General features: G+C 42.3%; 1 protein-coding gene across 1 annotated transcript in view; it reads left to right on the top strand.

Annotated features, from left to right (window-relative positions):
• Nucleotides 1-10,387, top strand: part of bmb (brambleberry) — a 39,259-nt gene extending 28,872 nt beyond the window's left edge. The window contains exons 11-12 of the mRNA XM_078536345.1: nucleotides 100-188; nucleotides 7,149-10,387. Coding sequence (XP_078392471.1) covers nucleotides 100-188; nucleotides 7,149-7,266 — 207 coding nt within the window. The 3' untranslated portion in view covers nucleotides 7,267-10,387. The remainder of the gene's footprint in view (nucleotides 1-99; nucleotides 189-7,148) is intronic.
• The last annotated feature ends 1,774 nt before the right edge of the window (nucleotides 10,388-12,161 follow it).

Raw genomic sequence — 12,161 nt, 5'->3', positions numbered from 1 at the left:
CCTGAGATGTGGTGTCTTGTTAATTGTTATTGTTAGTTGTTCCTGACCCCAGTCAATTTAAATTATGCATTTATATTGTATCCTTAACCCCTGGTTTAGATTGTTGTGGAAGAGGCAACCCTGAATCACCGTGCAAGCAAGTTTGAAGCTGAAACCTTCAGTCTCAATAATTCTGCTGCCAGCAATGGGTGAGTATCCCAATGTTGCAATGCAAAGTTCAAAGTTAGGGTGCCATGGAGGAAAAGGGAGATTTAAAACCAACATTTTGGCAAAGCAGATGAAGAAGACAGGAAAGTTAGAACAAATGTAAGAAAACTATAGAGGGGAAGTAGAGAAAATTAATAGGAAATGTTAATAGCTGATTTTAGGTAATTGTACAAGATACAAATACACTTGGTGATAAGTGAGGACATGGTAAAGAAAGCATTAGGGCCTTGGTAATAGTGACATAGGGCGTAGGAGCAGGAGTAGGCCATTTGGCCCTTCGAGCCTGTTCATGATTGATCTGGTTGTGGTATCAACTCCACTTTCCTGTCTGCCCCCATAACCCTTGAGTCCCTGTCTATCAAAATCTTTCTAACTCGGCCTTGAATAAATTCAATCACCCAGCCTTCACTGCTTTCTTGGGAAGACAATTCCACAGGCTCTGAGAAAATAATTTTCCTCATCTCTGTCTAAAAGGGAGATGTCTTATTCTTAAACTGTGTCCCTAGTCTAGTCTCCCCTACAAAAGCAAACATCCTCCCGATATCCACCCTATCAAATCCCCTCAGGATCTTATATGTTTCAGTAAGATCATCTCTAATTCTTCTTAACTCCAATGGGTATAGGCCCAACCCATTCAACCTTTCCTCATAGGATAAGTCCTTCATCCCAGGAATGAGTTGAGTGAACCTCCTCTAAACTGCTTCGAATGCAATTATATCTATTTTCAAATAAGGAGACCAAAACTGTACACAGTACCCTAGATGTGGTCTTAACATTGCCCTGCATAGCTGCAGTAAAACTTCCCTACTTTTATATTCCATTCCCCTTTCAATAAAGGCCAACATTCCATTTGCCTTTCTAGTATGCTTACCTGCATACTAACTTTTTGTGATTCCTAAGTGGTGAGCAGACACACAGCAATATCTAGAACTGGAAAAGATCACCAGTTCAGTTGGCCAGCTCGAGAGTTCAAAAACTCAAAGCATCATTCACATCATCTTTCAGCTTTTCTCATCAAATACCTGTGCAGCTTCCACTTGCTGATTGTTAGCAGCCTCAGTCATCTCCCTAGCTAGCCCATCCCAAATGTTGACTGGCTGTGAAGCACTTTGGGCTGACCTGAGGTTGTAAAAGCTTTTATTTCTTTCCCCTCTTTACATAGAAACATAAGAGCAGGAGTAGGCCATTTGGCCCTTCGAGCCTGCTCCACCATTCCATAAGATCATGGCTGATCTGGTTGTGGTCTCGGCTCCATTTTCCCTATAATCCCTGACTCCCTTGCCTAACAAAAATTTGTCTAACTCTGCATTGAATAAATTCAGTGACCCAACCTCCACTACTTTCTGGGGAAGAGAATTCTATACACCAACGACCCTTTGGGAGAAAACATTTCTCCTCATCCCTGTCTTAAAAAGGAGTCCCTCTTATTTTTAAACTGTGCCCTAGTTTTAGTCTCTCCCACAAGTGGAAACTTCTCTTGATGTCCACCTTGTCAAGTCCCCTCAGGATCTTGTATGTTCAATAAGATCACCCCTCATTCTTCTAAACTCCAATGGGTATAGGACTAACCTATTTAACCTTCCTTCATCCCAGGAATGAGTCCAGTGAACCTTCTCTGAATTGCTTCTAAAGCAATTATGGGCAGAATTACAGGAACATGCCCGACCCAAACAGGAGTAAAATAGATGATGTCGGGCGAGTGTCCCCCAGGATGCTACCTGGGCTGGACGGTCTGAGCTATGAGGAAAGATTGGATAGGTTGGGGTTGTTTTCCTTGGAGCAGAGAGGGTTGAGAGGGGATCTGATAGAGGTGTATGAGATTTATGAGGGGCAGAGATAGGGTGGATAGGAAGGCACTTTTTCCATTTGTAGAGGGGTCAATAACCAGTGGGCATAGATTTAAGGTAAGAGATAAGAGTCTGAGGGGAAGATTTTTTTTCACCCACAGGGTACTGGGAGTCAGGAACTCGCTGCCTGAAAGGGTGGTTGAGTCAGAAACTCTCGTAATAATTAAGAAGTATTTAGATATTCAATTGCCTCCAGGGCTATAGGCCAAGCGCTGGAAAATGGGATTTTTGTTGTCAGATCTTTGTTGACTGGCACAGACACGATGGACAGAATGACGACCTCCTGTGCTGTAAATGTCTGAGTCTATCACGCACACTCATGATATTTCACTCGGGCGCATGCAAGAGGTGGCAGTGGGCCTGCCGACAATTAAGAGGCCTATTAAAGCCCTTAATTAATTAAAGTGAATTTTTCACTGGCCGTCCAACCGTTTGGTTGGCAAGCGGGCAAATGGGCCAGGTGGCCTTTGCATTTTTAACAAAACCTCATCCACGGGCAGGATGAAGCTTTGGACAGTAAATAAAAAAAAAATAAAAAAAATTTTTGAAACTCATTTTTAACATTTCACATGAGGGTACATGTTTTCCTTATTTTTGAAATCCCTATTTTTAATGTTAAAAATCTTCAGCTCCCTGAGGCGGTTTTGTGCCTTCAGGGAGCTTTCACTGAGCAAATCCCCCACACATGTGCAGAGTTCAGTGCCGTTAATTGGCCAGCTAGTGTGAAATCACGGTCGGGGCCCAATCGCGGGCCATGACCTGTTGCGCGGCTACTCCTGGGCCCACCCGACGAGGTAAAAATTCTGCCCTATATCTTTTTCTTAAAATAAGGAGACCAAAACTACACACAGTACTCCTGATGCGGCCTCACCAAGGCCCTGTACAACTACAGTAAAACTTCCCTACTTTTATATTCCATTTATCTTGCAATAAACGCCAGCATTCCATTTGCCTTCCTAATCATTTGCTGTACCTGCATTTTAACTGTGATTCATGTACAAGGACACTTCGATCCTTGTGTGCAACCTTTGTTTTGCAACCTTTCTCCATTTAAATAGTATACTGCTTTTCTGTTCTTCCTGCCAAAGTGAACAAGTTCACATTTACCCATGTTATACTCTCTCCCAAATTTTGCCCACTCACTTAACCTGTCTATATCCCTTTGCAGACACTCTGCCTCCTCTTGACAATATACTTTGCTACCTATCTTGGTGTCATCAGCAAATGTAGCTATTATTCAGTCCCTTTATCCATATCATTGATATAAATTGTAAATAGTTGAGGACCCAGTACTGTTCAAAACCTTTAAAATCCTTGGGGGTCTTGACGGAGTGGATGTAGAGAGGATATTTCCTCTTGTGGGAGAATCTAGAACTAGGGGTCATGGTTTAAAAATGAGGGGTCGCTCATTTAAAGACCAAGATGAGGAGAATTTTTTTCTGAGGATCGTGAGTCTTTGGAACTCTCTTCCTCAAAAGTAGTGGAAGCAGGGTCTATGAATATTTGTAAAGCAGAGCTAGATAATTTTTCACCCCCATGTTAGTCAAAAATCTATCAGGATAGGTGAGAGTTTACAATCGAATCAGCCATGATGCTATTGAATGGTGGAGCAGGTTGAAGGGCCAAGTGGCCTACTCCTGCTCCTAGTTCGTATGTGTCCCCATGACATTCCATTAGTTACAACTTTCCATTCTGAAAAAGACCCATTTATCCCTGCTCTGCTTCCTGTTATCCAACCAATCTTTTATCTATGCTAATATGCTGCCTTCTACATCATGTGCTCTTAACTTGTGTAAAACCTTTGATCTGATACCTTATCAAATGCCTTTTGGAAATCCAAGTACACCACATCTAAGATTTCCCTTTATCCACCTTAAATGTTACTTCGTCAAAAAACTCTAATATTAGTCAAACAAACACTATTTCCCTTCCACAAAGCCATGTTGGCTCTGCCTGATCAAATCGTGATTATTTAAGTATCCTGTTATAACCTCCTTAATGTATTCTAGCACTTTTCCCATGATAGGCCTATGGTTTTCTGCTTTCTGTCTTCCTTCTTGAACAGCTATTTTCCAATCGCTGAACCTTTCCAGAGTCTAAGGAATTTTGGAAGATTATAACCAACATATCTGCTATCTATGCTATCTATTGGAGTCATAGTTATACAGCACAGAAACAGGCCCATCAGCCCATTGTGTCCGTGCTGGCCATCAAGCACCTATCTATTCTAATCCCATTTTCCAGCACTTCGTCCGTAGCCCTGTATGCTATGGTGTTTCAAGTGCCCATCTAAATACTTCTTAAATATTGAGGGTTGTTCCTGCCTCTACCACCCCTTCAGGCAGTGTGTTCCAGATTCCAAACAACCTCTGGGTGAAAAAAAGTTTCCTCAAATCCCCTCTAAACCTCCTGCCCCCTGGTTATTGACACCTCAGCTAAGGGGAAAAGTTTCTTGCTATCTATGCCCCTCAGAATTTTGTATACCTCTATCAGCTCCCGCCTCAGCCTTCTCTGTTCTAAGGAAAACAACCCTAGCCTATCTAGTCTCTCTTCATAGCTGAAACGCTCCAGCCCTGGCAACATCCTGATGAATCTCCTCTGTACCCTCTCCAGTGCAATCACATCCTTCCTATAGTGTGGCAACCAGAACTGCACAGTACTCCAGGTGTGGCCTAACTAGTGTTTTATATAGCTCCAACATAACCTCCCTGCTCTTATATTCTATGCCTCAGCTAATAAAGGCAAGTATCCCATTTGCCACCTTAACCACCTTATCTACCTGTGCTGCTGCCTTCGGGGATCTATGGACATGTACACCAAGGTCCCTTTGATCCTCTGTACTTCCTACGGTCCTACCATTCATTGTGTATTCCCTTGCTGTGTTGGTCCTCCCAAAATGCATCATCTCACATTCAGTTTGCCACTGCTCTACCCATATTACCAGCCCATCTATATCACCCTGTAATCTAAGGCTTTCCCCCTCAGTATTTACAACACCACCAATTTTCGTGACATCTGCGAACTTATTGATCATACCTCCTATATTCACATCTAAATCATTAATGTACACTACAAACAACAAGGGTCCCAGCACCGATCCCTGTAGTACACCACTCGTCACAGGCTTCCAATAGCAAAAACAACCTTTGACCATTGCCCTCTGCCTCCTGCCACTAAGCCAGTTTTGGATCCAATTTGCCCTGGATTCCATGGGCTCTCACCACCTTGACCATCCCCCCCATGCAGGACCTTGTCAAAAGCCTTACTGAAGTCCATGTACTACCCTCATCTACACAACTAGTCACCTCCTCAAAAAATTCAATAAAATTTGTTAGACATGATCTCCCCCTGACAAAGTCATGCTGACTATCCCTGATTAATCCCTGCCTCTCCAAGTGGAGATTAATCCTGTCCCTCATAATTTTTTCCAATAGTTTCCCTCTCACTGATGTTTGACTCACTGGCCTTTAATTACTTGGTTTAACTCTACTACCCTTCTTGAATAACGGTACCACCTTCACTGTCCTCCAATCCTCTGGCACCTCTCCTGTGGCTAGAGAGGATTTGAAAATTAGTGTCAGAGCCCCTGCAATCTCCTCCCCTGCCTCACATAGCAGCCTGGGATACATATTGTCTGGGCCTGGAGATTTATCCACTTTTAAGCCTGCTGAAACTGCTAATACCTCCTCCCTTTCAATGCTAATTTGTTCAAGTATATCACAGTCCCCTTCCCTGTTTTCTACACCTACATCATTCATCTCCATAGCGAACACCGATTTATAAAGTAATAATTTAGAACCTCACCTATGTCCTCCGACTCCATGCAGATTGGCACTTTGGTCCCTAATTGGCCCTACTCGTTCCCTGGTTATCCTCTTGCCCTTAATATATTTATAAAATGCCTTGGGATTTTCCTTTATCCTGCCCACCAGTGTTTTTTCATGACCCCTCTTCGCTCTCCTAATTACTTTAAGTACCCCCCTACACTTTCTATACTCCTATAGGGCTTCTGCTATTTTCAACCCTCTGTATCTGCCTTAAACCTCCTTTTTTTTTTTCCTTATCCAAACCTCGATATCCCTCTACATCCAGGGTTTCCTGCACTACTTTTAAGACCCTACGATGCAGACCTGGGGACTCGTCAGCCGACTTTTTACTTTTTAATCCCTTGACGTTTTTCTTTTTCTGCTGCCATCACCATTTGTTTCTCTTCAACCCTGAGGAAGCTCTCTGTTCTGTCCATTCACCTTTCCAATTCTGAACTCCAACCATCAGGGTCTTGGATACCTTTGTTTAAAGAAAAGCTTTATCGTTGGTTTTGTATCTAGGAGTATATCAAACTGAAGCAAGCGGACACTTCATTAAGCTGCAGTTGGAGTATTTGGGCAATCCTATAGGAAAGATATAAAAGGTGCTTTGTAGATTCACTGGGATCTTGCTGTGGATGAAGCATTCTTGCTGTAGAGATATTTGAGAAGTTGCATCTTTGTCCATTGCAGCTGAAAAGGTTAAAGGATGGCATGAATGAGCTCTTTGCAATTACAAAGTAAATATTGATCGGATTGTTTCCACTGGTCAGTGAGGAGGTAATGTGGGCATCAATTTAAGATCATCTTGATTAAAAGTGTTTACATTGAGGGTGATCAGATTGTCCAACCACATCTGGCGGAAGAGACTCTATTTTAAAAGGGTGAAAACAGGAGGGTGAGTTGGGTTTTTATTTGTGTAAAAAGAATTGACATTAGTATGATATATCCTGTTTTTATGCTGTTTTATTCTGTTAATTGAAAAGGACCATTGATATCCAGATATTATCATGCCCAAAAGTACAGGCTAGTGCTGTACTTGCAGACCCATGCTAGTGCCTTCTGGAGGCAAATGAGCATCCACATGGACAGTGCATATTTCCCATCTCTTAGTGGGTTCCCCACTTTTTGGTCTCAGACTCCTTCCGATAAGCCCATGATGTGAGGTCTGGGTATCCTGGACACTGCACTATACTTGGATCAATTCCCCTTTCTCACTGCAGTGAATGAGCAATCAAGATGTGGTTAACAATGTAACTAACCTTTGTTTTCCCCCTCTCAATGTTAGATCTCTGTCACAGAGGCAACCCTGTTGTGGCATCACAAAGACTGGTCAGCCATGCCGAAATAAAGCAGTTACCGGACAGGAATTCTGTCGAATCCATGTTTCAGGGCAGACTTCATAACAGTTAAATCTACTTCGGTCTAAATCGCTGTTGCTTAGTTGAAGAATGTTGATGCTGTTTTAAATTTGGTTAATTTAATATGACATGTATTTATAATTTCTTGGTTTTTAAACAGATTTGACATAAATGGGGAGAATTCCTGACTCTGTGTATGCTGATCCAATTAGAAGCATTCCAAATTAATAATGGTTCATTGTTCAATAAGCTCTCCTCCCTGCCCAAACTGTGCAGATTCAGCAAAATTGTTTGGAACCAGGTAACAGAAGTATATATGGCTGTGTCACCTTGTTGAAAGCTGGGTATTCAGCCTGTCTGAAGGAGCTTGACATTACTCTTTCCTCTCTCTGCTAGCAGACCAGCCATGTATTTTTAGCATTTTCTTTGCTTTCATCTTTGATTTTAATCGTTTTTTTTGGAAACGTGAAATGGTTATTTTTCTTTTAAGGTATCAGATTGAACTGTGAATGTGTGATGACTGATTCTTGCCCCTGGGGAACCTGGTTACTAACTGCAACCACTAACTGCCTGTATGTAACCCCTTCATATTTTGAAGGTGTTTGGAAATCAGTATGTTGGTTGGATTCTGGCTGTGAAAAAATACAGCTACTTCCAGTGAAATGAGAATTGGGCTGGAAGGCTGTTACAATATCTGTACAAAACTCCCAGAAAACTTGGGTCTTAGATAAGGGGTTTGGACTGGGAAAAGCAGCCAGGCGAGTGTGTAGGCGTATAAGGACAACACCTTCAGTTTTTATTTTATATTCCTGTTTTACCATGTCCCCTTTACTTTGTCCTAATCTCTGACCTTTTCCTTTTACTGAGGTCTCTGGAGACTTGTATTAATTTGCACATTTGTGTTTGTTAGCAAAATGGAACATTTGGCACAGCAGGGTTCTTCCTGTTGACTAGCAATTTATTTTGTGTAATCCTTTATCCAGAATTCTGTCAATTGAAACTGTGCAATAACTGACTCTTTGCTGCTAATTTTCTGCACTGCTCCTGCCTGGTCTGTATTCCATTAAGACTGCCTGTTCTTGTAACATTCATTCCATTTACTTTAATCGTTATCCACTTCCAGAATTACCTCACTGTCCCTCACTCACCTGATCAGTCATGTGCTCTGCGTCTGCAGCATTGGTAGATACAGCAAATTTCTTCACATTTATATCTGCTTGTGGTCAGATGTCATTGCAGATATCTATGCAGAGGATTCTGAGGTGGATGGAGAGAGTTTTGTATAATCTTGTGAAACAGCCCTTGTTTAAGATTTAATGTAACAAATTGAGAATGTGGTTGGATTGGAAGTGCCCCCTTAAATATGTAACTCAGTCTTCAAGCCACCTCACCACTTGAACAAAATTGAGAGTCTACACAGCAGAAGCTGAGTTGTGCTGCTGCATTAACCCTAGCGGGAGCCAGGTATTAAAGAGGAGGGCTTTATACTCTTGTAATGCATTTTACAGAAACTTTGGTTAAGTAGTGGTCACCTGAAGGATGAAAGGCCATTGGTGTTCAAACCTGTGGGCCATGCTAGACCTGCAAGTCCTGGCAGTGCTGACCTGTGATGTACAACCTAATTCCCTGACTTTAATACTCACAGCTTTGACCTGAGTGCATTCTTTGGGGCTGGAAACTTTATTACCGCCATTACTGGTTAAGTTTAACACTAAAATCTGATTGCATATACAAATTGCTGATAAGATCATCCCTCTGCTAACCCCAGGATGAAGTTTAATGAGAAGTTAATCTTTTTTTGTGACCCATGAGATTCCTTGAGGTTGAACCTTTCTTTTGGTAACAAGCACACAAATTTGGGGTGCTCCTATATTAAATCATTTCTAATCAAAGTATAGTAATATCCACTCTAGGCAAATCCTTTGCAAATTCCTGTTAAATTTGCCAGTTTATGCAGTGGAACATGATCTGCTCACACTGAATCTGTTTGGATGGATGTACTGAGTTACACTGGCTGTCCACACTACTCTGATGGGATGAACTGAAACACTCTGCATGCAATCCAGCTCTTGTTGTGTGACATGAATTGCTTTCTGTTCAGTTAGTGTGAAGTTGATGGGATGGTCAAATTTTTCAATCTGAGGAAATTATAATAGGAAGGCAAGTGACCTCCTGGATGTTATGGCTGTAATTCTCAACTATCTTGATTCGTGGTGCTCTGGGGATGCAGTCATCTGCCTCTTGTGCAAGATCACAAATTGAGATTTAACCCAAGTAGGCAGATGCTCATTGATATCAAAAGATCCTTGTTGGCTTTTTGGTGTCTCTGCTTTCCTTTGGGTTTTTCTCTGGTGTATAACTATCCTGAAGTCATTATTTGAGCAGAAATGAAAAGATTGTGATCTGCAATCATAGGTAATCTAGTATTAATGAACCAGTTTAAAACAGAGTTCCAACAATAGGTTTTTCACTTGTTTTATTACAGTGAATTTTTGTATTTGGACAAGCCAGTTTTCAGATTTTGCCCTATCCTGGGTGTACCCTGCCTAGCGCCCATTGCCTGTCAGGTTAGGCTCTGACTCCCTGTAATCCTGAAATGGATGAAGCGGTTCTGGAAAAATGAGTGTGTTTTCAGGTTTTGTTTACTTTTCAACCAAAGGAGTCCGCCCAGGTAAATATCATGAATACTAATTGTTTTTTTAATGAGACTTATTACTCTGCTGCATTCTGATCATGTTGTGAAGTCCCTTTTGACATTATTAATGTAGGCACAGCTTTTCATCTGAGATGGTAGAACTGTGGTTAGTGAATCTGGCTTTTAAATAGTGGGGGACGTGAAATGCATAACTTATGACATTTTTCAAAAGCATTTGTGACTAGCATTTTTTAAATTTGGTCCTGTTGCATAATCTATATGGCAGGTACACTATAACACTAAATGTCTTACTTTGACTTGTTGGCTGATTAAATGTCAATACTTCCTATGATTGAAACACTTTGGAAATATGACCTTGGGAATACTAATTCCCTGCTCATGATTACTGTTAATCACTGTTCAAATATAATGTTGCTGTGTGATTGAGGTCAGGGTGTAACCAAGTCTATCTATCCTATTTTCATCTTTGTAATTTTTAATTATTCAATAAATTTATTTGGATTTCTAAAACTAATTGACAGATTTAATTTTGGTCCCCTCCCTTTTATCTGACCTCTAATTGAAGGATGCAAGAGGCATTTGTCTTTTTTCCACCATCTCCTTTTCTGGTCCTTACTGCAAGGCTGAGGGAGTGCTGCACTAAAATTATGAGGAACCATCTTTTTGGTTAAACCAACTCCGTCAGTCCTTGAGTGGGGGAGGTGGTATTATCACTGGACTGGTAATGCAGAGACCCAGGATAATGCTCTGGGGAACTGAGTTCAAATCCCACCACGGCAGATTTATTTCCAGTATTTTTTATTGAATTCAATGTCTAATGATGACCATCTGCTTCCCTAATGTCCTTACCTGGTCTGGTCTACATGTGACTCCAGATCTGTGGCTGACTCTTAAAAGCCCTCTAAAATGGTCTGGCAAGCCACCTAGGTGTATCAAACCACTACAAAGCCAATAAAAAGGAATGAAACCAGCATTGACCTAGGCACTGGAAACGACAATGGCAAATCCAGCCCTGTCGACCCTGCAAAGTCATCCTTACTAACGTCTGGGGGCTTGTGCCAAAATTGGGAGAGCTGTTTCACAGACCAGCAAAGCAACATATCCCGGACACCACCATCACCATCCCTGGGTATGTCCTGTACCCACTGGCAGAGCCAGCAGAGGTGGCAGCACAGCGATATACAGTTGGGAGGGAGTTGCCCTGGGAGTCGTCAACATCGACTCCAGACCCCATGAGATCTCATGGCATCAGGTCAAGCATGGGTGAGGAAACCTCCTGCTGATTACCACATACTGGCCTCCCTCCGTTGATGAATCAGTGCTCCTCCATGTTGAATGCCACTTGAAGGAAGCACCAAGGATGGAAAGGGTGCAGAATGTACTCTGGGTGGGGGACTTCAATGTCCATCACCAAGAATGGCTCGGTAACATCACTACAGGCCGAGTCTTAAAGGACATAGCTGCTAGACTGGATCTGTGGCAGGTGATGAGGGAACCCACAAGAGGGAAAATCATACTTGACCTCATCCTCACCAACCTGCCTGACAGCATCAGTAGGAGTGATCACTGCACAGTCCTTGTGGATGCTAAATGGGATAGATTTCAAACAGATCTTGCAACTCAAGACTGGGCATCCATGAGGTGCTGTGGGCCATCAGCAGCAGCATTGTACTTAACCACAATCTGTAACCTCATAGCCCAACATATCCCCCACACTACCATTACCATCAAGGCAGGGGATCAACCCTGGTTCAATGAAGAGTGCAGGAAGGCATGCCAGGAGCAGCACCAGGCATACCTAAAAATGAGGTATCAACTGGGTGAAGCTGTAACACATCGCTATTTGCGTGTCAAACAACATAAACAGCAAGTAATAGATAGAGCTAAGCGATTCCACAACTAACTGATCAGATCTAAGGTCTGCAGTTGTGCCACATCCAGTTGTGAATGGCGGTGGGCAATTAAACAACTCACTGGAGGAGGAGACTCCACAAATATCCCCATCCTCAATGATGGGGGAGCCCAGCACATCAGTGCAAAAGATGAGGCTGAAGCATTTGCAATAATCTTCAGCCAGAAGTGCTGAGTGGATGATCCATCTCGGCCTCCTCCAGTGGTTCCCAGCAATTCCCAGCCAATTCTATTCACTCCACATGATATCAAGAAATGGCTAAAGGCCCTGACAATATTCTGGCAATAGTACTGAAGACTTGTGCTTCAGAACTTGCTGTGCCCCTAGCCAAGCTGTTCCAGTACAGCTACAACAATGGCATTTACCCAGCAA

Source organism: Cetorhinus maximus, chromosome 3 (assembly GCF_964194155.1).
Source record: "Cetorhinus maximus chromosome 3, sCetMax3.hap1.1, whole genome shotgun sequence".
Lineage (NCBI taxonomy): Eukaryota > Metazoa > Chordata > Chondrichthyes > Lamniformes > Cetorhinidae > Cetorhinus > Cetorhinus maximus.
Note: the sequence above shows the minus strand (reverse complement) of the source record. Positions and strands in the feature narration are given on the sequence as shown.